Source organism: Rhea americana, unplaced genomic scaffold, assembly GCF_003343005.1.
Source record: "Rhea americana isolate MKP2758 unplaced genomic scaffold, rheAme1 scaffold_2, whole genome shotgun sequence".
Lineage (NCBI taxonomy): Eukaryota > Metazoa > Chordata > Aves > Rheiformes > Rheidae > Rhea > Rhea americana.
The window spans coordinates 10,072,222-10,096,971 of NW_028186149.1; the positions used below are offsets into that span (position 1 = coordinate 10,072,222).

At 39.8% G+C, this 24,750-nt stretch overlaps 1 protein-coding gene across 3 annotated transcripts in view; it reads left to right on the forward strand.

Moving 5' to 3' along the window:
• Positions 1 to 24,750, forward strand: part of ADAMTSL3 (ADAMTS like 3) — a 191,514-nt gene that overhangs the window by 97,016 nt on the left and 69,748 nt on the right. For 2 of the 3 annotated variants that reach the window (XM_085303476.1, XM_085303475.1), the window contains exons 7-8: positions 11,449 to 11,575; positions 23,036 to 23,110. In XM_085303476.1, coding sequence (XP_085159602.1) covers positions 11,449 to 11,575; positions 23,036 to 23,110 — 202 coding nt within the window. The remainder of the gene's footprint in view (positions 1 to 11,448; positions 11,576 to 23,035; positions 23,111 to 24,750) is intronic. The other variant, XM_085303477.1, reaches the window with a different exon arrangement.

Here is a 24,750-nt window from a genome sequence, read left to right on the forward strand (position 1 = left end):
TGAATTTATGGGGCATTGGGGTCCCCCTGTCCAACTGCAGCTCTGATTCTTTGCACTTTCTGTACCAAGTAGGATCCAGCTCAGTAAAGCAGTGACAACGAAAGCTGTGGGACAACAARACTGCTCTTTGGATAACTGAACTTTGAGGCTTCCGGGGGAAGTACAATCCGAAGGCAGTGGAGCAGGGAAAAGTTTAGTTGGAAATTAATAAGATATTTGGGGGTTGCTTGAAGCTTAACTCAGCCAAACCATTTGATCCCATTTTAGTCTGCTACTGCCTTGCTTCTGTTACCAAAGCAAGTATCTGGGGCTGTTGTGTTAAGTGGGGACAGGTCAAAACTTCACTGTCGGGAGGATTTTCACACTTGCCTGATATTTTGCTAGTCTCTGCACAGCTCCCAACACATTTTTTCACGTAATATATTCCTGCTGTGCCCATCTGGATGTGGGTGGAGACATTTAAAAACATCTGCATGTCTGACACATGTGTGGGCAACGTTTACCCGCTTGCTCTGCCTGCCTTGGGGCCTTTCCTCTGCTTGTTTTTTGCTTTTAATTTGCACGGATCTCTTTTCCACCAAAATGCAGAGTGAGGTCTTATTAGTTTCAGTACTTGGAATAGTTACGGTGATAATTTCCTAATCTGGAACAGTGTGTTTGGATAATAAATACACGCATCACCCGAAAAAACTGGAGTCCTGGAGAGCAGCCTGAGTAGTTCTGTCCCAGGCTGTCACAGTTAGGTCAAAGATGATGTAAATCCTGCGGTGAACTCTTTCCGTTTGGTGTCAGTGAGTGTTTGTGCTCCCAAAATGGCACACTACACTATGCTTTATAGCACACGGCATAAATTTTGCTGACATCCAAACACAGCCCACGTGACGAGAGCCATTGGATTCTGCCATATTAATTCCATTTGGTCTCGTGTTGTGAGACGCCATGGGGTATCTCCTGCACTTGCCACCAAAGTGCTCTTGCTCTTGATATAAATATCCCTTAGATTCTTCTGCTGTGTACAAGTACTGTGAGCTTTTGTAAGTCTATCGCACATTTTTTTGTGATCGGTTGGTTTGTTCATGCTTAAAACTTAAAATCATACCAGATTATTAAGTTTTTCTGAATCTTATTCCCTTTTTTTTCTGAGAGTTGCTTTCTCAAAATGCTAATTTATTTTATATACTTTCCCTTTGGGCTCCTGTAGATATTTCTTTATGTGCCTGTAAATGCATTAAAGGACTGCCCACAATGGACAAGAGGATTTAGAGTTCAGATACTTAGAAAAGAACATTTACTTTCCATCCAATATTACTGCAGATGTGCAAAGCTCAGTGTTTCCCAGCAAAATGCATTGGAAATGGTATTTCAACATATATTCTTAATAAAATATATTTAGGAGATGGATCTACAAATTTTTTTCTATGTCTAGTTCCTACTTTTTAATTTTTATAACACACAGTGAGGCATTGAAGAATACTCTTACGTTTCAAGGAGAAATTTGGTTCCTTAAAAACAGGGATTTCTGTTTTGTTTTTCCCTCAATTTACTGAAGGATTTAACTGGAATTTCGGGAGATACATATCTAGATAGCTATTTATCTTTTAGTTCTTGCACCTCAAGCAAACCATGCTGGGGGTGATGTTATTTAAGATGACCTTTCTGTAAGATGCAAATCAGGCAGAGTATTTAATCCTGAGTTAAATAGCAGTTAACACCCACCCCCACACACAGTATGGGCTTTTTCTTTCTTATTTTTGAGTATTGTCTTTTCTGCCTATTGAGACTTCAAACCTCAAGTAACTCATTCATGGGAGGAATTGATTTCACGGTAGCTTTATGTTAAGTTGGCCTTTACACTCAGCTAGCATTCTTTCCCGGGTACCATTAAGTAGCAAATGAATTGGCTGAAAGTGCATTTTTGAGCATGAAGATGCATCAGTTGTAACAGACCTCCCTTACAGAATTTTTCTTGAGTAAGGTCTCTACACCTCTGGTAAAATTTTACTGCTTATGTCTGGGAGTAACAGCATGTTCCTTATTAGTGCTGTGTCCTACTCTCATGGTGTTAATGGAGAAGAGGGATCCGTTATCCATATTAGCGCAGTATCTCTGCATAGTATTGAAGCCCTGAAGAGTTAACTATTTAAATAGATAAGAAAGCAAAATTCAGAGGGAAGGATTGTTATCTCCAATTTTAAAGGCTGGACATGGTGGCACAGAAAGCAGGTCCCCAGGCAGCTGAGTTACTGCAGGCTCCACGTGTCCTAGGGATCGTGGAGCCGTGCTGGGAGGCCTGTGCTTGGACTGCTTCGATGTCGCAGCCGCCCTCGGCGGGGTGTTCGCTTGAGACGGCACTGTTGGCAGCACGAGGGAGTGTTTTCACTGCGGGTAACAGTATGACACTCTGAGAGGTCGAGAAAGTCTTTGAAAATCATTGTTTGCATTTTGTAGCTGCCCAGTGCTGCTAGAAACTGTCATCTTTTTTCAGATCTTCTCTGTCCATGCTACTGGTTCTTATGGAGGAATACTACCCACAGGGATTTCCTATAATCCACAGGTTTGTCCCTTCTTGTCAGAGAAGTGGTGGATTCTGTCTGCTCTCCAGTTCACCCTTTGTCTTTTATTTTCTAAGTGATCCTGCCAAGTTTTGTTTTGTTTTAGTTAGACATGCACGCATGTGGTTTCACTTTCCAGATTAGCAAGGTACTAAAACTTGTGAACAGTGATAAAGTCCGTAGAGCAACTCAAGAGTTGTTCTTGTATCTTGTTGAACTAGAGCCTGAGTCGCTTTCAGATCCCGCAGGTGCCAACTTCACCTTCCTCTAGCACAGCACGCTTGGCTGGACCCAGCCAGAAAAGCGGCAAAGTAACCTGGTTCCATATATTAATTTATTTTTCAAAAGCATTCTCACAATTTAGAAGCACAATAAGAATTTGTGTCCTATCCTCTGTATGTGCTGTGTATGCATGTGTGTGTGTGTGTGTGTGTAAATATATGTGTGTGTGTATTTATATGTAAAATATATATGTTTGTATTTAATTGGAAACTGTGTGGGAAGGGGTACTTGCTCCCCTACTGAGTGGTCCAGTAATCTCTCAGCTGCTCTAGCATGTGATAGATCCTGTAGTAAGAGTTAAATGTTTTGGAAACACTTTGTTTTATTTGATGGAAGTGGATTTACAGAATTGGGGAACACTCTTTAGCCTCTTGCCTTCAAGATATAAAACATTCTCAGAAATATGTGGAAAGTCTTTTTAGGACCCCTTTAGTATGCAGTGAATTTTATGCGGTGTATTTTTATCTTCTGTTTCTTTTATTGCCTTACATTCTTTTCCTCTGTATTGCTGACTGGGGAATTTTAACATCATGTTGTGTCTCCTCGTGCCCGTCATTCTGACTTTATGCCTCTGTTCACTGAGCTTTACATTTTGACTCCCTTTGCGGGCTTTACTCCCTGCTTTCTCATCAACCTACRACTGGACATACGCAGAGGAAAACTTCTTACTCTCACTGCCAGTAATACCAGTTCAACTGGAGGACTGGGATAGCTGCTTCCTGTGGCTGTGAAGCGGTGGGTTGGGATAGCTGTTAATCAGCATACATACGAGGTCCCCGAAGAGGTCGTATTCTCTTTATTAACATATGCYGGAGCCCCTGTCAGCTTGTCTTCGCTGCTGCTGAGCGGTGCTGGCTCAGCTGCAGACCTTATGCTGGTCAGGCCTGTGTTAGGCTGAGCTTAAATGTAACCAGGCAGCGTGATATCTGGGAGAGGTCTGCGTGAGGACAAAACCGTGGCTCAGTCTGACRTAAATATTCAATGAGAATAAACCAGAAATTGAAAACGTTGCTGAAAGCTAATGTACCATGCTCCGGGCTTGCTAGCAGAGCTTTTCTGCTTCAAAAATGATGGAAGTGACTTTCTTAATTGTAGGGAAGTTCTGGTATCTCTCCCTCTTTTTTTCAGAATCAATTACTTGAAGATTATAAGCGTGGGAAAGAGGCAGTGGGAGTCTTTTCTTTATATTCTCTACATGGTCGTATTTTATCTGCTTTGGAATAAACTGCAAGCTGAAGTTATCACAAAGCAGCGGATGTGAGCACAGATTACGAAGTAAATGGCTAGATAGGCTTTGAATGACAGCCGCTGGGTTTTAGACCAGCACAAAGATGCACGGGAAATATTGAGTAAGATGCAGCATGACTTTCACATGATGGACTTAATACTTGTGTTTTTATTGCCATAAATTTCCATARCCTTATTTAAAATTCAGTATTTGTTGTGTAGATGCAGACATCCKTAACATCTGCCTGTGTTGTGACTCTGCGGTAAGACAAGCAAGGCAGGAGAAAAGGCAACAAATAGCTGGTGTTGATGCAAAAAGAACCACCTACTATGGTGGCACATGGTAGTGCAGCTTTTAGTATTTCTCGGTTGGGATTTTGTTCATGTGTGGGTGTGTGTTTGTAGAAATCCTTCTTCCCTGTCCAAGATCCTGAGAATTTTAATTTTCCCTATTCAGGGTGATTCTAATAAATGGCAATAGAAATTTGTCTCAGTGAGCACATAAGGATTTTTCACAGTTTTCTTGCTTTCTTTTACTAGCAAACGTTGAAATAAAACATGTGTCCCTTCTTAAGTCAAGTGACAAGACTTGGAGGAGATACTTTTACCAGAAACAGTTCTGAGGATATCTTGTATTTTGTACAGTGCTGACAACCTTTAAAAGTATGTGGCTGTTTTTCTTAGTTCCATTTTAATCTTAGTTCTGACCTCTTGTAAGGTTGACATAAATAGGTCGGTTATGAGAACTGCTGTCCTGGCGGCAGGGCAGCCACATTGCTTCATTGAATCTGTTTGGTGTAATAGCCTACTTCCATTCAATATTTTGCACATCTTGACAAATTTCATAGGACAAATTCCATCTAGTCCAAACAGTATTTGTCACCTCTGAGCGGATCAGTGGCCCAGCTAACACAGGATTCATTTACTGAGACTGGCCAGCAACAGTTCTATTATAGGAATATTTTAAAGAGAAAACTAGGCAACACATACTAGGATATTGGAGGCTAGTCAGGTCTTGAAGGAAACAATCCCTGTAAAATAATAGCTATTTGCAAAGAGAGTGCCTGTACGTGGGAGTGAGTRGTCGGTAAAGGGAATAACAACGTTAAGGGGGTCTAAAGCGTGGATCTAACACGGGAAGTTGTAGTTTCAAAGCCTGACTCTGCCCTGAGCTCTGCGTAGGCAGCTCTAGTCAGTGTTTGTATTTATGCTCAGTAAGAGGAGACTCTGAAAGGGGTTTGCAGGATTTTCACTGGAGTCTCTTTTTGCTACATTGAAATTTTAGTTAAAAATCTATCGCTTTGCAGTCCTGTCCATTTTCTCCTCATAAATAACTACAAGCATCCATTTAAGAAAGAAAAATAGTTGAATTTGACAGATTATATGTTGACTCTCWCAAATAAAAATTAATACACTATTTTCATTTCTTTGTTTAAATCTAATTCCACAGCTGAAACCCTACTAAGTGAATAAGAGCCACAGAAAAGCTGTGGGAGCTTTTGAGTAATTTCTGGATTCATATTTGTAAAAATACTTACGATGTTCCATARTCACCTCTAATACATCAGCAGCAATTTCATCTTTCTCTTTCATTTGTATTMCTATATTTTTATACCCTGACCTTTTACTCTTTCTTTGCTTTTCTGAACTTCATGAGCTATTCTAAGCATACTACAAAATAGTTAACATCCCTCAGTTTTGTCTTTCACAGTAGCATTAGCATACTAGYATCTAATTTACAGTTCTCTTAAAGCAGATGAATATTTCAGCTCTCTTCACTGCCTACCAAATGCTTTCTCTTTAGCTGCTTGTGACAACACAGTATTTTTCTCTTGCATAGTTCTATTTTTTTTTCCTTTGGAAGAACAGAGCCAAATAACCTATTCAGGTTTTGTTTGAAAACAGTCACGGATCACGCGATTTTCCAAAGCCAGTTCCAGACTATCTAAAGCCGTAGGTAGCCCATAAGGCTAACTTACATGCACAATATGCATGTTCCCCAAAACCTTTTTTTTTTTTTAATTAAATTTCCGCTTATTTTTCAGCCTGTAACATAGTGGTCAATATTCTCCCAGCCCAGTTTGTGTGGGGAACTCACTTGCAACCTAATCGTTAGAGTATTTGTGGTTTTTTTAATGATAGCATTTATAATTGWTTTTTTTTAGCATGAAAGGGTCCCAATTCTTCCATTATACAGTTTGTATTGTCACTAGTTTCATTTATATAGYCTATATTAAAATTACCTAATATAATTATTTTTGACTATGGCCTGAAAGCTTGCAGATGTTCTCCCATTCTGCCTATAATATTTATAGCTGATCCCTTTGCTCTGTAAACAGCTAGCAATGTAGGCTAAATTAACCCTAACAAATATTTAATTGTGAAAATCATCAGACTTCTGTGCCTTCCTGGGACAGTGTGGAGAGCTGAGGGCTTTTTCTTCTTTTTTTTTCTTCTTTTTTTTCTGTTTTTCTTATCCTTGTTGCAGTTTTGCATGCAAATACACAGRTGCTTTCTTTAAAGTGGTTCCTGAAATACCTTCTTTGTTTTTCAAATGAAGTTACTAGCCAAAATATTAAAACCTTAATTTATGTTTGGTGCCAAAATACCATATGTGGCATTCAGTTGCTGGGGGCCTGATTTCCAAGGCGATACCTTGCAGCTTGCTGTTACTTTGGCGAGATCTGCAGTTATCCAGCTTGTCTAAGAAACACTCCTGTTATTTTATTTATTTWTTTTTTAACKCTTAAAGTTTTACAAATAGAGATGTAAAAGACTAATTCTAGGCACTCAAGTTTSCTGTATACCCTATTCTTGATGTATAGTTTATTCACTAAGATCCTAGGATAGCACACCTACTGAATTAGCTCTAAATTTGAGACCAGTCCCCTCAAAATCTGAGGGATTTTTTGGGGTGGTTAATATTAAAGTCTAAAATTCTATACTAACTTCAGGCCTAAAYTGTGATCCTAATCTATATTATTTTCTAAATTGTGCCCCGAGATATCGTTGCTTGATAYTCGTTTTCATAATAATAGATGCAAACAGGACCTTGGAGGGAAGGCTGCAGAGGGTGGGTGCAGCTCATTGAACACACCACCGTTGCAGGCAGGGGAGCTGTAAACATTTTCCCGTATCCAAATCTCTTCTATAGCAGCTATGCTGCATGTTTTTCTGAGGGTGTTTGTTTATTACTAAAAAAAAAAAAAGAAAAAAGAAAAAAAAAAAGAGGTAAGAAACATGCAACAGTCCCCTGAAGTATTCTTCTGTGCTAATTACTATTTTCTTTGCATTCCACTTTGGACATAATAGTGGCTTTTGTTTGCACATTTGTATTATTTTTGTTATATATAGTAAGGCTTTATTTTCATAGTGACTCTGTGTTATGGCCCAGCTATACTTTATATTTATTATCATCATGTTGGGCTTTCAGGGGCTGGGCTTGGAAGTGCTCTGCTTGCTCAACACCCTCCTTCCACCAAAGCCTTGCAGGCTCTGTAGCTTACAAACATACAATAGTTTAATAAAAACAGCAATATCTCACATAAAGTATTACAATGTACAATTTAATTTGCCTTTTGAGAATTAATTGATGAGTGAATAAACATATTCTTAATATTCATGAGATTATGCTGTAAAATGGAAATGTACTTGTGGGATTTGCAGAGAGACTGTGTTTGCCGTAGTCCCAACAATTTACCTCCACGTGCTAGTATTATCTTTATGTGAGTAAGAGCAGGAGAAGCAGTTGAGGAGCAATAAATATTTTTAAAAGCCTACCCAAGAGGAACACAAACTCTCAACTACTTGTATGGTCCCCATCGCTGCCACGTGTGAGCGGTTCAGGATCTTTAAGGACAGTCGCCCTGGCAGCGGCTCCGCGAGGTGGGAACTGCCCCGGCTCCGTGAGCCGAGGAGCGCAGGAGGACGAAGGGAGTTTTCRGCGGTCGGAAAAGAGCTGAGGTTGTGGAGCTGGGAGCTGCGAGGGAGCTGCGAGGGCTCAGGGCGATGTGTCAAGCACCGAGCTGTTGCGGCCTTTGGAATTCTCTCTGCTTTCTGGTTCACGCAGGGGTGCAGCTCGCTTCTGCTGCTCGCGTTTTGTTTTCATTCATTTCTCAATACTAATTGATAAAATAGGAAGCTGGGTCGGGGTCACTTGTGCACTGTGTTTTTTTTTTCTTGTTGGTTTTTGCCTTGCTTTCTGACTGTATCAGTGATGAATCCAGAGCAAGGGTGAAATAATATCTTAAAATGAAAACATTTACGTTACACCGACACTGGTGTTGTATGTGTGTTTCTGCATAGCTTTTGAGGGCGGGGGGGAAACAACCTGTTCTGAGTTGGTCTGATTTCCCACACACGTCTGTTAATTCATTTCTTTTTAAAATCAAATTAATGTTTTACTAACACTTAGCATTTAATTATTATTAAAGCATTTAAGTTAAACCTAATATTTATTTCTATTTAAAATGAATACTTTGCTGGGTTAGCACTGAATGAAGATCCCTACAGTTGCAGAAATAAAATAACTTCCTGCTGCTAATGTATTATTCTTCAGTAAATCCAGCCCCTTTAGTAAGTTGCCTCTACACATATACTATTCTAATAAACTTCAATTAAGATTTGCTTTACATACTTGTATTATATGTTGTGCTGAAAGGAAATAGTCTGCTGTTGCAGGCAATCTGTAACTGTATATCTACTATTGTAGATTTATTATTGTAGATATATTTCGTAGAGCTTTTTGTAGCTCTCTTTTTGTAGATTTTAAATCTATAATTGTGTAATTGTAGTTTGTGACTTGTCCATTTCCCTGGCACCGGATCTACATGGCATTAATGGCCATCTCCTATTGACCTAAGAGGAAACACTATTAAATGCTCCATGCTGAACTTTGTATATTCTATTCACTCTTTTAACAAGAGAAGTCTTCCTTCAACATTTCATCTTAAGTCGGGCTGAGGACAACAGGGCAAATCTGAATTCACTGGAAGCCATGAAATTTGGTCAGATTTTGGTGGGACTGTCTTCAGTTCCTAAAGGGCTTCACACCATTATTTGAGGGCAGAATTTAGTCTCTGTGAAAACACTTCTGGTGATTTTTCTGTCTTTATTCCAGTTCTGGAGTTGCTTCCTGTTGGCAATTAGGTGCACTGAAGTATGGAAGATGCCAGTAAGTCAGGAGAGAGGAATGTCAGAGCTCAACCGCTGCTCTTGTTCCCTTGTAACAATCCACCGTGCAGTTCAGCACTGAATTCCCAGCTTTCATCCAAGAAGAATGTTCGCTCGTCTTCCGCTTTTTACAGTGCTCCCTGCCATACCCCTTTTCTTATCACCTTACTCACTCCTATTTTTATGATCTCTTTTTTCCATTACTTCTTTTTCTTCCAGAAATCGGTCAACGTTCACTTTACTTTAGGTCCTTTCTAGGTGATCACTGCACAAGCCTGTTTGCATTCAGCAATAAGCCGCTGTTGACTGAGTGATTGTAGTCGCAAACAGTCTAATAACATTTCATGTGGGCCCTCACGCGGCCATCAGGAGATGAGTCTTGGTGATCCAGTCCCTGAAGTGGCCTTTTAGCAGGTGTAAATGAAAAATCTAGTGTTCTTGGTAGTGTTCCTTCCTGATACCCTGTGGATTCCTGCTAGTTAGGGTGTTTCCTGGTTCCCGTGGAGCGCCCTGTGTGTGCTTGCCAGGCAGTGCGTGCCACGTGCTTCTTTAGAGAGGATTGGCATCGTACGTAGGGGGCTTCAGAAGGGAAAGGTGGAAAGAGAGAGGTTTTGGTGCAGCAAAAGCTAATGGGCAAACCTGCTTCCCTGTGACCTGCGGTGAAGTGCCCAGCTAAAGAGGTAAATTTGGGGAGATGCCATTCAGTGCAGCATGCTTCTCAGCTGACGTACCCTGACAGTTCATGCAGTTAACGTCCCTCCATGAAGCCTTCGTCTTCGGAGAGCGCGGGTAGCCGGGTGAAAGAGCAACGGGCAGTGGGAGATGGGGCTGCTTTGCTCTGGAAACGTGAGACTCGCGGAGAGTTCATTTCCATGTTTGGCTTGATTATCCGTGATTTGTGCTGCGTGCGTGTGCGTGTGTTTACTGAGAGCCTGGAAGACCCAGCCCTGCCTGTTACGCGCGGCCTCCATCCCCAGCTCTCCGAGGGGATCGCGTGTCAGTTCTGGCACAGCGCAGAGGCAACGGATCTTGGCAGCTACGGCTGCCCCTTCCAAGCCTTTTTATAAAGGAAGAGCAGAGCATGGGCCAATTTCAGAGCTTTAGCACTGCTTTTAGCTGTGAGTTTCCACACTGCTTTTTATGCATTTGTCAGTTCTGAGTTTAGGGGGGAAAAAATTTCTGTAACAAATTAGCTGCATTTTCTTAGGGAAGTGTAGGTATAGGAGGCATGCAGGTCGACTTGAGAAGACTTGAAGCTGCATATTATATTTTTAACACATTGCTTAGCATTTGATACCACCTGTACATTTCTTCTTCAAAACAYTGAGAGGAAAATTTTGTGGGACCAAATATTTATCTCCCTTTCAGCAGACACACTTCTAGTYGTGTTGTCTGTTCCTGTTCTTAAGGCTTTCCATTTGCACCCCCATGTATCTTGCAGAGWGACTGATTTGAAGAAAAGGGGAACCCTGTAACATTTTTTCTTTACTGTTTGGAGAGTTTTCAGTTGAGAGTTTTTCAAAAGCTTTACTCTCTAAACACTTTTGCCAATGATTAGACTGGGATGTTTCTACAGTAGTCGTTGCAGTTTGATAAATTAGGTCTCGCATTTAAAAACAAACAAACAAAAAAAAAAAACAAAAGCAGAGAACTGAACCATCCAATTTTTATAAATTCTGATTAATAAATATATATGTAACTGATACTGTTTATAGCAAATAGGAGATCTACACCAATGTCAATCACGTGTTGATGGCCAGGACAGTAGACTGATCTCTGCCCAGGGATTCTTGTCTTTGAAGCTAAAGGCCGAGTGTCCTTTAAATATTTAATATAAGTTATTTCATTGCATTAATCCTTTCTCAGACGTAATTAAACAGGTGATGAAAAACAAATTCTAAATAAAACAGTTATCCTGTGTAAAGAATAATGCTCAATGGTGTGCCTTCACATATGCAGTGAGAAAGCGATTCATATATTTTCTATGTTTGAATAGCTTAATATATCAGTTGTTGTGGTTCATCATTAAAATCATGGAAATCACAGTGCACTTTTAAGATCTTATATATTTTAAATTTGAAAAGCAAGATATGCTTTGAAAGAATGAGGCCAGCTCATAAAATCAAAAGGATAACATAATAAATAAAATTCCAGAAACCTGAGCATGTCTACTACAGCTTTGCCCTCCTTCTGACTGTGGTGTTGATGTTGGCAGGCAGTAGGCTGTGATCGACAACTTGGGAGCAATGCCAAGGAAGACAACTGTGGAATCTGTGCAGGAGATGGTTCAACATGCAGGCTTGTGAGGGGACAAGCTAAGGCACATTTCTCACCAGAAAAAAGTAGGTTGCAAATTGATCCTCTGTTAATTTATCCTTGACTATGTTTTCTGCTTGTATATTAACACACATATTGCAGAGTCTGACCTTTTCACTATATACTTGTTTGCAGTTTTCCAAAGCTACTTACTCTAAAATCTGTGCTAGATTAGTCTATTGAAATTCCGTGAGGGATACCACACATTAGGGTATAGCTAGGAAAGAATTTGAGATATGCATTTTTTGTGGAGCAACTCAATTCATTCTATCAGGAATAACCATCAAAATACACATCTTATTTTAGAGGGTATCCTCATGTTGCAATATATGTGATGCTGCAGCAAAGTTTTTAAATCATGGAAACATCTTATAGATGGTTTTATGGAAATTGTGGCTTGTGATTGAAAGTGCCTGGTTTTCAATTTAACTTTGCTTCTTTTTTTAAAGTGTCTAAGACAGTTGAACTTCAGAGGCGAGTTAACTACTTGTATAGTGCATAAAGCACAAGGTTTCAAGGGAATAATATTTTCTTCTCATTTTTGTGTTTGGCTCAGACATTGCTGTTTTTCCTCAAAGTAAGTAGCATCTTACTGTGAGTAGCTTTGTAGGTCTCGGTAGTATTGGTAATATAAGAGAAGAAGGGTATCAGAACTGGACCTTTTACTGGACCCTTAAGGGTCTGGCCAGCCTGTGATCTGGGGCATATTTGTCATGTAAAGGCATGCTTCTGACTCTTGCTTTCTTTGAAGACCTAGTTTCTCCAGCTGAACCAGTTATTTGAGCAGATAATAGATGAGAGGAGGATGAGCCCAAGCCTGTGGCTTTGTGTGCTCTCCACCCTTGCAGGGAATGCTCCTGTCATCACAAAACATTCATCCTATTTGCTTCCTGTGTGGGAATGGCAATTCTCTCACTTTTTTTCTCTATTCCTGGACTCACAATATGTATAAATGTTTGTCACATTGGCATGATGCCTTTGGGGACCCTTACCTTCCTGTACAACCACAGACATGAGGGTGATGACTGGTGCTTTCAAAGTAAAGTCAATGCTCAAAGTTCAGTTCAAATGGAAGCAGGTATTTTGTAAATAGATGAAGCACCAGTCTTGGACAGCTGCATCYACTTTAGCACTGTTTCTGTAGTTCAGCATGCAAAGATTTCACTGGTGGCCTGATTTTGAAAACTGTGGTATGTTGAATCATATTTAATACTTCTTGCAGTACATATAAATATTTCTTTCAAATGTAATTTGTAGTGTACATTATTTTAGTGCATGTTACCTTACAGTGTGATAACTTATATTGGTCTGTAGGATTTCGTGTTAGGCTATCTTACACTCTTTGTGTGCATAATTCCCGTGATTTAATGTGTGTGTACAACAAAGGTAATCCTGTTAAAAATATGAACATTTTTGTGTCAGCATCTCTTAAAGTCACAGAATAACTTTACACAAGACAAAACCAGCATTTCTTTATTAATGTATTAGATGGGCTATCAATGTCAGCTTTTGTGTTGACTTTATTAAAGGTCTTTTTCTTAGCTTGAAGTATATAGTACTTTATAAGGCTCTGTATTTGCTCATCCTGACAATGAGCAAGTRTCTTGAATACTTGCACTGAGCTGAAGAAGAGTTTTCATGGAGGCTACTCTTTTCTTTTTTCACTTCGTCAGAACATGTATTCAGATTTTCTTGTCAGCACAAAGCAAGTGCTTGTGAAGYAAAAATGATTGAATATTTTTGTAGTGTTACAGTCATGTTTCTATATCTCACATATATATTTTATGTATGTATATGTATACATACRTATGCATATGTATGTATTTCTYCCCCTTTCTGATGTGGAGGTGAGCTGAAACAGAAGGAAGAACAGAAGAAATTGTACTGTCTATTCCAGTTTTACATCAATGGAAATTCTCCTGTAGAAGGACAATTCCTGGGGAAGCCCCAGCTAGCTGTAAGCCAACCCAAACTAACCCAAACTAAACTTGTTGATTTGGCAAATTTGGCTGGCATTTTCCTTGAYAAAGGAAATTTTTTAAAAATCATAWTTTGTTACTTTTTAGAATATAAGTACAGTAAGTACAATGCAGTAATAGGTCTGGTTTTGAAAGAGTCATTTTGCGACAGTTTCAAGTATTGCCAGAAAATATTAATTTAATTTCACTTGTGATTTGGCACAGTTAAGGGCTGCTACATCTCACTTTACCTGGTGGAACGTTTCCCATTGCCTTGAGTGGGTTATGAAGGAGACCCATGGTTCATAGTTTTCTCTGTTGTAACTCACTGGCTTTCGAGGTTTTTTTAAACTAAAGATGAACAAAGATTATTTTGGGGAAAAATATTAGCTATGTCAAGTTTGATTTTCACTTTTCATTGCAGTAGGTTAGATTATGTGAATGAATTTATCATCCACATAAGCAAGATGGTATACACACTACTAAAAYCAAAATTTTTGTCTTGGTGATTGTCTCGGTATTACCGTGATAGCAAACAAAATCTTTTTTGAGTTAAGTTGTTCAACATACAGTGTGGAAGTGCTTTCGTGTGATCATGCTTTTTGTGAATGAAATGTGAGAATAAAGCYATTTTTTTGTATCAGTATTTTTGTATCAGTAAAGGAAAATGCAATAAGTGTAGCCCTTAAGAAAATTTTGCCARGAGCTTATATGTCCATTTGGACTCTTTCAGAGTGAGTATTGAGAAGCACAATATCAACAAATGATGGATCCGTATTCAAGGGGGAGCATGTAAAGTTGTGAGCAGGATGTAAAAGTTACTGCACAATGAGGCAAATTAAAGACTGGAAAAGAGAGCAACAGCCAAAAATTTTATTATGRAAAAGGAAATGTAAGAGAAAAAAAAATAGGAAAGTACCTAGTTATCTTTGTCCTTATTTTTAAATAAGAAGTTTAGACACTGTTAGCAAACRATTTATTGTAAAAGACTTGCTTTGGTTTATTATCTCATATCTTTTTACAAAAAAAATGAATGTTTCTCTTAGATCCTAATATTAAACAGCACGGAAAGAAGTATTACTGTTTTGCAAGTATGAAACAAACTGTCATTTCAAAAATTCTTTATTTTTTCCACTAACACTTAATTGCCTTTGAAAGACAAAGTAAGTTAGACTTCTTCCAGCAAGCCAGATTCTAACATTCTGGTAAAATGATTAAAGGTTTGACTAATGATATTCAAACAGAAATTGTAATAGGTTGTAAAACGTACTGTCCCATTGGGAAATGAGATATCATGGGCCTGATGTTTCTAGTGCTATGTGCATGGAACTCCCATTAACTTCACTGCACTTTGTGCACATGGAAAAAGTGTGGGATTGGGCCCTGATGTCTGCTTTCTGCACCRTTATTGGCAAGAAAAGATAGGAAAGTGTTCTGGTTCCGATACCAAGAATGAAGGTTGCAGGTTCTGACATTAACAGGGAATTAAGTTGAAGGTATAGACTTGACTTAAGTTGGTCTTACTTGATTCTCAAGAGCTGTTTGATATTTGCAAACTTTAACTTTCGTAAGGTTTTACTAAAAGCTTCATAAAAACATTTCAATCAGTTGATAGCTTTCTTCATTTCATCATGTCATGATCATGACAACATTTCTTCATTTCATGTGTTTGTTTTCTATGGCACTGTGTAATTACCAYGGGCCGCTTACTGTCATATRCTTGTATAGCGTCATCCCCAAATATACTTCATCAGAAACCTAATTTCAGTTTGCACATTTATCTAAATRGAAGCCTTCTGCCAGGCTGGTTATTTAGTGCCTTGGTATTCAGAGTTTCTCTGTACGGTGTCATCAGCTGGCTCAGTTTTGTGAAAGCTTGGTACTTCTTGTCTTTTACTCTCTTTGAAATCATTGTATGTGGACCTCGTAACCGTCTTCATCAAAACTGCCCAATACTTCACTTTATGTGAATGAGTTTTTGCAAAATTGAACACTTGGGTCAGAAACTTTCCATGCCAGGTGCTGAATGCTTTGGAGAAATTTCAGCCAAAACAATTCGGCTTATTCCAAGGACATAGACAGAAAAAACATCTTGTTTCGCACTGTCAAAACATTCCTGAAACCTTTTCTTTAATATGTCTTAACACCCCCCATTGTTGGACTTGATCACAGATCAGGGATTTGAAATTTGGCAGGCAATGGTCTTCTGGTCACGGATGAGTCTTTTGCAATATCTATGAACATCAACACATATTTTACTACAACCCTTTGCAAAAAAATCTTTSCTTCATGCTCTGTAGGGGCTTCATGGATGCTAACAGCTAACATTTCTGAAAAGCTTATCTTTTTTGAATGTATTCTAGCTTGTCACATGGCAGTGTCCTACACATACAAGATTGTATGTGTGCAGTCTGCTTAGAATAGATTAAAATGCTCCTATTCCAGAGATAAGCTATTAAAAAGCATCCTTGCAGTTGTTCTTGTTTCCTGCTTTGCTGCAGTGTGCACCACCGAATGAGCTCTCAGTGATGCCTCCGACCTCATATTCARTTATTATGGAAGAGAGTTTGCAGTGAGTTTCTTACCCTTTCCAGACTTATGATAGGAGTGATGAGATCAAATAACAGCATGAGGAGAGGGAAAGATAAAATGAGACTAGCTGAACTGAAAAATTTGATGTTATGACCCTAGGATGAAGATATGACAGATAAGACAGATATGACAAAGTGGGAGAAAGACCTAGGACGGATACACTGGGTCCAGGAACTACCAAAAAAGATGGGAAGACTAAGATTAAGTAAGGTATCTGGGGTAGGAGATGGAATCTGGAGCATGGTGAGAGGAAGGGGAGAAATCAGTTGTACGTGGAGCCAGGAGAGGGAATTGGGACTGATTTGGCAGGAAGACTGTGTGGGGAGGGATAGAATTGCCAATATATTAGCATTTCAGTTTGGATGAAGARTATGTTTTGTGAAGCAAATCAAATATACGATGGTCCCTGCATACTGCTCATCAGTTTGCATCACAGAATGGTTCTGGAGAACATGAACTGGTTTTTGGATTAAGCTGGGCTGGAAGATGTGCTCCAGGAAAGCACCTCATGATCTCCAGCAGCTAATGCAGATGCAGTCCTGGGATCTGACTAGAGTTAGTCTGAAGTAATGTGTATAGTATGGGTGCTGAATCTTCAACATCAACTATTTTGGCCTATGAATCTGTTGCTGTTGAGTTGTGTTGCTGGTAGTGTAGACATAGCTGCATTTTTAGGGGAAACTGGAACTTGGCTGGCAAGCCAGAGATAGAACTAGCACTATATTTCCAAGGACCTAGATATGGAGATGAAAATAAATAAATAAATAATTGATCCTAAGGATAAGGCATAAAAGCATCTGACTGTTTTCCTGCTCTCAGCAAATAAACATGTTGCCTTTTAGTATTGGGTCTGCCACATACACTAGTGCTAAAGAGTGCTAGTCTGCCTGGATGATGAAAATCTCGGTTTCTCTGCTAATTCACGTGGCAGAGGTCTGGCAGGGGACTGCAGTTTCCACTCCTGATAACCTGTGCAGATAGCCCTGTAATGCTACATGAGGGAATTCCTCAGAATTTTCATTCATTTTTGAAGAATCCAGGAAATAAGAAGCGTAAAATTATGTCAAAAGGCACTTTCAAAATTACTAAAGCAAATGCCAGATGTAAAGGAGAGCTAGAATAAGAGTGGCATATACAGTTTTCATTTGACCCCTGTATATTAGGATGCAGATGTTAATGATACTATTTGCAAGTCTTGCATCAGGCGATGCCCTGGCTTAAGAGTAAGTTTAGTTTTGGGCTTGCATTTGTTTTCAGTGTGTGGCTCCATGATTTATTTATAACACTCCAGTAAACCTTGCTCTGAAAAAAAATAAAAGGACAATGAAGATATTACTCATTCATTTTTTAGAGGAGATCTGAGGATGTGCTTTGTAAAAAGTTGAAATTAAGTGTGTATGCAGCATGATTTGAAGTAGAAGGCTTGTTCATTGTCTGATAACTGAGTTTTTTTGTTCTCTGCTGTATTCCACCCCAAAACACAGAATTAAATCTTATTCTACAACGTGGAATCAGTCCAGGCTTTCTTGCAGTTCCCTGTTTCTGAGAAAGAAGAATACCAGTACTTTTTCATCACAGGAATTTACTTTGGTTGGTTGATTTGAAGTTGTTATAGGTTTCATAAGACTCCTTGCTTACTTTCCCGCTGTAACTTAGAAAAACCCTTGTTTAAGGACATTGGCTATTTCATTATTTATTTCACACTAAATTTACTTCAGATCCATTTCCTTGATGGGCTGCTGATGGTATGTCTTTGCACATAAAAAAAAAGTGTGGAAGAGTTTTCTTGTTTAAAATGACAGCTCAGCTCATTCCATTATAGATTTTAAGTGGTAATGGATTCAACATTTCTAAACTAAAACTCCCTTAAAATAAAAAAATCATGACAGAATCAAGGTAAGGGTTGCTCACAAACACCARCTTACACTTAAAATGCACAGCATTGACTTCTATTTGTTTCACAGTTTATTAGSTTTGTGTATCATTTGCCTGCCATCCTCTGTTGCTGTGAATAATTTCAGTAGCTATTTCAGGGTCAAGGTCATTGTCCAGATATATCACGAGAGTCATCTGGAACTTCATCTTAAACCAGTCACACCTTCTTGTCAAAGCTGTCCTCTGAAACACATCTAAAAGCTGCGAACACTTCAGCTTTCTTCAGTGGGTTGGGCAGTTAYGAAGTCAAGTGGTTTGTAGCAAAAACACTTCTAGTTACTAAGTTTGAAAAGCATGCCTGCAAAACCTGACAATACTGAGATTTGCGTTATTTCCCATTAGAGTGATGTCTAGAGTAGACTGTATTTTCCACTGTATAGTTTGGATAGCTAATAAAGAAGGGGATCTTTCTATATTCTTGCACGTGCTTGGAGTCTCCGGTGATGAGATTTTGGAATGTGATTGTTCTGTAGCTACTTGGTGGTTTCTGTCCTGTCCAGCCAATAATGTTCTCTAAATCTGAGTAGCCAAGCTGTACTTTGCTTACTGCTCATCTAAATTTTCCCCAGTGCATACAGATTTTAGAAGAGGTGTCCAGAAGAAGTAATGAGTATGTAATTGAAATGAGTTGAGGCCACATTGTCTGTCTCAAGAGCGGGTTACCATATGCTAGAAATATTTCCTCAACGGTGCAAGGAGCAATGCGCTCAGCTAAGGAGGCAGCCTGGAGACACAGGGGCAGCGACAAGGTACCAGGAGCTGGAGAGGGTAAGGCTGGTGAGGGAAGGACTCGAGGAGACAGAAGAAGGATGCGCCCCATACAGATTTATCTAGAGCTGAGATATGTAACTAGGGCTGTTTTCAGTACCACTTATGTATTCAGGTGTCTTTTAAAGGTATATATAAGGCACAGGTTCTTGTAATTAGACAGGTCAGCATAGGACCGCCACCGGTGCCTTCTGAAATGTGCGTAACGTCAGAGTAGGTGAGGGGACTTGGAGAGAGCCGCTGCAAGAAGACTCTGAACCTTTTGAGCTTTTTAGTTCTCTTTTGCTGACCGTTGTTGCTGGACTATTGTTCTTTGCATCGTGAGAGCACGCAGAGCCTTGAACCAGGCCTAGAGGACCGGTCAGATAAGTGCTGAGCAAATACATGGAAAGAAACAGTTTTTATAGGCCTGAAGTAAATCCTCTGCCCTGCTATAAGAGAAGGGAGGAAAAAATCCCAGTTGGCCCGTATGTGAAACAGTAAATGGGTCCGCCATGGCCCACATGGAAAAATAAATAAAACCTGCTGAATTGGATTCAGCTCAGGAATGTGGCTCCTTTATTTTGATCCTGGGGATTAGCTCCCAGTCTTACCATAGCAGGGAGTCTGATCTTACTCTCATTGAAATCCAAAATCTAAATCCACATTAACACCATAGAAACAGGATCAAACCTTGCCATCTAAAGTAAAAGCAATCCAGGAGCTTAATCAGCAAATGCTATGTATAGTGTGTGTTTGGGGGGGGGGGGGTGCACAAGTATATGTGCTGGGAGAGTCCCAGGTACGAACGGGAGGCCCACTGCAACCAGGAGCAGGAGAAAGATGAGCGACATCCCTTGGGAATCCATAAAGTGAGCAGCGCTACAACAGAGAGACAATACCTCATGCGTACGTTTCTCAGTTTTTAATGTGAGCTTTATGACTCTAAAGTCAGATTTTACAGTCTAACGTTCCTGCAAGTTCCAGATAATTTTTGGCTTCTTTGTTTTCAGCTTTAGATGAAGGCCAGCAATTTACTCTCAAAGACATATAAACAGTATAAGGGAAAAAAAAGATATTTAGAAATTCTAAGTATGGATTTCACGGTGTAAACTTCCCTTATGTCTTTGCAGTAGTGTAGATTCTGTTGATTTGAYGGGAAGACTACAGCCTGGCAGAGGGGTGTTTTCCTCTAAGATTGTGAATTATATGGTTTCCACTGAGAAGCAGAGACCTTTTGAATATTTAGTTTTGGAGATACACCTGGATAATTCTAACTCACTTTTTGTATTAAGTTAAAGCTGTCATAAGGAGCATGTGAAGGAATCCCTTAGGTCAGCTCTATCCCAGCCTCTTCCAATTCCCCATCTCCATTCAGAATTCCAAGAATCTCACTTTTATCTTTTCTTCCTGTAATTTACTTCATCTTTGGAAAGACCGTCCTAGGATAATTATCTCCACCRGGTTACAAGTATCTCCTGCTGTCAGCCTTCTCCACCGTTCTGTGGGCCTGCAAAGGTGGAACGTTGTTGTGCTGGTGAGCTTCATCTCCTCTAAAACAAATAAAATGCTGGCTGGTAGTATTTTCTCCACCRCAGAGAACAGCAAATTTAGCAGCCCCCTGAGACTTTTGAACCGTATTGGAGAGCGCTTTGGTGAGGGTGGAACGTCTGTAGCACGGCTGAAGGAATGCGAAGCATCCGGGAAGGGGAGCCGGCCTGCCGAGGCGAGCTGGGCTCCCTCGCGGCGTGGAGGAAGCGCGGCGGAGCGACCCTGGTTGTTCTCAGAAGGAGCAGCCTTGCGCGTGCCTCTGCGCATCTGCGAGCCTGGGCCTCGTCTGCCGAGTGCCGAGTGCCCTTGGATCCGCGTCAAAACAGCGGTCGCGCGGGTTCAGGACTGCTCGTGATCAGACTCCTGTTGGAGGCTGCGTGCTGTAGGGGCTGCCTGTTACGGAGAGGGGATGCGATCCCTGACCGAGCAGGGACGTGTGGACCCCTCAAACCTGCTTTCGCTCAAATGCTGTAGAGCACATGTGAATTCRGTAGTTATTTCCTTACTTTAAAGATACACACATCCATTACATTCTGGCTATCTTTAGCAATTCGCCTGATGAAAAACCAAGATGCAAGAAGATATTAAGTGGTTCAGTAGTTAATGCTTTTTCCAGGGCTCCTTAACTGTATGATTGTTCTTACTGTAGTATTTTGCACTCTGGTGGAATACCCAAGTATGAAATTAATAAAGATCATATTTTATTACATCCAAAATAAATTGTTATATTTAAATGACCTTCCTAGAAATTGGCGATATAAAAACTGTAACATAAGAAGGTGTTTATTTCAGAAAAAAAATAATTGCAGTATTTGCTTGAAGTATCTTGAATGTTTGGCAGAATTTCATACTTAAGCTAAGGAGAAGTAAACCAGAAGCTGATAATTTAGCATCTACTATAAAAGGGTCTAGTTTAAAGTAGAAAGAAACATTCTTCAACTATTTTTTAGTTAAAAACTAAACTCAAACATTCTTCCTCAAAGTATTATATGAGTAATTCTGAAGCAATGTATCACTGACCTTGAGCTAACATTATTTTCTGAACTTGCAAGAATGAAATCCCTCTGCACTGGCCCTTAGCATAAAGGCAGGCATCTGAAAGAATGAAAATAATTGACTGCCACATTTCATTGTTTCCGTAGGTTTTTGGCAAAATTGCTGTTACTTGCTGGGAGAAACCGACAATGTGCTTTTCCTAAAATGCTTGTGGTTTTGTGATTAATCTACAGGATGCGTTTTTCCTTTACACTGCCAGGGCAAAAAGTGAAGCGTCCGTGGTCTCGCAATAGAAAGGCCGTTGGTTAGACAGTGTTCAGTCGACTTAGAAGCCTTACTGGCTTTTCAAAGATTTCCTCAGCCTCAGCTACGTTGCTGAGAATTTGTGAGGGCTCCCCATCAAGACACAGATTTCCTGGAGAAGCGAGAGGAGCTATTCCCTGTTAGTGCTGTTCCGTTTGTCGGGTGTKGCCGCACTGCGTAATTTGGAAGTATCTTGAAGGCTATGCAAGTCCCTGGCTTCCTTGCTCTACAGACTTCTCCTTTTCCCTCACCCGCACGCAGGTGAAGTCTATGTTCTTCCTTGCTCCATACGCTGGCGTAGCAAAATCCGGATTTGGACCTGTTTCCTGCTCTTGCTGTGTTTCCTCGTAGGTCTCTGATAAGACGTACTATGTTAGTACCCGCAGGGAAGGGCTCACGGCTCAGCAGGGCACGCCAGCGAAGGGCCCTGGGTGCCGGGGCAGGCTTGCAACTGGGCCCTGGAGGCCGCGGGAGGCTGCGCGGGGACTCTTCTCTCGTCCGTGCGTGGGTACCCCTCCTGGGCACCGGGCCTGCCTGTTCCTGAGAGCACTGCTCCTGGTAGCATGAAACGCTCCAGTCTATTGATTTGACTGTTAACGCAGTTTCTTTGGGCAAATCATCGATTTCCTACCTTCGACATGGAAAATGATGACTATCATCCTTTGTGAAATGCACTGCAGTGAGTGTGTTTTACGTTTATATTGGAAGAGGCCATTCAGGCTGCCAAAAGCCGTTTCGTATTCACACATCCAATTCAGGGCTGGTTTGGTTTATGGTGAGTTTTAATTTGGCGCTCTTACTGGAAGGAATGATCTTATACGGTAAGTTAGATGCAGACACTGCTATAATATATATGTTATAGCAAATATATATTTGCTCTTAACTGGTCTGTAATTGGTTAAGGGCTAGTGTTAAGTAGATGATTTATTTCCTGTAAGCCCTGCCACTTATTAAGGCTGTGACCTGCAGCAGGAAATGAGGTGTGGGCAGAATGAGGCTGAGCAGCTGCAGGTTTTTGTAAGGGGAAGTACTACTTAGCAGATTCCTTAAATCAGTTCAGTGATTAGGAAATAAAGCTGGGACAACAAAGTGTAAATATATCCCTAATACAGTACTGAAATTTCTATGTTGGGTTTTTTTTTTTTTTTTTTAAAAAAAAGCAGATAATTTTCCAATAACGAGAAAGATTTACAAGTCCACATGTAGGTCTTAATAGCTGCATAGCATGGCAAACAGACTCAGTATACTGTACTTAATAAAATAACATATGATTATTTTTAATAGAAAAATTGTGGAACCTGTAAAATATTTTTGAGACGCATTTGACAGTTTTCAGTCTAGTTATGTGATGTGTAAATTCCCTGGTGCAATATAACTTCTAAAACAGTTCTTTAATTTTCCTAGGGGAAGAGACAGTGATTGCTGTACCACATGGGAGTCGCAGTGTGAGAATTACGCTGAAAGGACCAGCACACCTTGGTATGAGTGAACAGTTTCATGTATTTATTAATAGGCAGAAGATAAAAACAGAACCTTGTATCTGACCCATCCCAACTTGGGGAATATGAGTAAGATCATTACCTCAATTCCTCTTCCCATTTTTAATATCCAGCCTGGAGATTCTCCTACAGGACATTGGAAGTGTACTTAGTAAAAAGAAATTGTATAAAAACTGGTRGTTTCTTATATGAGAATTACTTGGTTTAGATTAGTTAAAAATATGTGGACTGTGGACACCTGTGGGCATGATCCTGCTGGGCCATGTTAGCCCTGATTCAGCCAAGCACTTAAGTGCACAYTTACTGCTGAGCGTGTGAATAGTCTAATGGAAATCAAGCTCTAGACTTGGCAGCTGGTAAAGCAACACAGTCATGGAGCGTTGTTTGAGCAACAGTSAAAATTATCTAAGTAAAATAAGGTAAGGTAAAAAAGTAAAATAACCTACACAAGTCCTCTTCCTATGTAATACATTACATTGCAATAAATTGTTTTTTTTTTATGTGATCTATGAAAAATAGCTTGCTATTCTGTCAGTCATTTGTTTCCTAATATTTTCTATGAGGCTGATGGTAGTGTATAATGTTACTTCTTTACCATAGGCCTATTTTAGATACAGAACTTATCAATTCAATGACAAGTGAGAGTGCTATACCAAACAATGAAATAAACTATTMATTTAACACTTTTTTTWAAAAAAAAAWTTATTAGGGAAGCTGAAGGCCTCAGTCTGAATCACAGAAATAAAAAAGGACTTTTACTGTTATGAGATGGGTAAACAGTGAGAATKATAGATCTTTTAGTTCAAGATTGCTCATGATATTTTTATTTGTTTTAAAGATAATATCACTTCATTTCAAAGAAAAAATTGAATAAGAATTACRTATTTTAGAGCAGCTTCGGAGTGACAGGTATCTCCAGGATATAACACCGATATCACCAGCTGGCAAAGCAGAACTTCCTTGACAAATAATATTCATGTAAAACTGTTGTGAGCAATGTATGAAGGAGTGATCCTGACTAGTTCAGGTCAAGACTCTTGTTTTCCAYCCTGGTTTTGGTCTTTTAAAATTAGTTCTACAGAAGCAAGTTGTTATTTTAGCTTCATATGAGGAAAAGTACTAGATTTGGTGGCTCCTGGGGGATTTCTGGAAAGCTCCTGAGGAATGCAGCAGCAGCAGCTCTTTACTAAGCACAGAGTGCTCCTGGCTTTCTACCCAGCGTGGCTCCCTGAAGAAGCTTTTAGCTYGGCGTTACCTTTGCTAGCTGGGTCTTTAGCTGCAAGAGAATTGTGAAATGTTCCTTTAATCTCAGCACATCTGTTTCTAAATCTATAAGGATTTGGATGTTTGTTGCCTTAAATGTTTGAAATGACAAAGGTTAAAAACACGTGAGAGCAGTTAGGGAAAAAAACGAAAGAAAAAAATCCCTTCAAAACAAATTTACATCACTTCATAGGCAGATCTGCAAGAACCAGATTCTCAGGGATGCACTTTGGGACAATTTGCTTGTCCTCCTTTCTGCCTGTTTGTATATTTTTGGCTATGGTATTTGTCACTTACACAAAGTGCTAAGGGATCTTTGATCTGCAGCTTCACTGATTTCAGTGGGAATACGCTGGT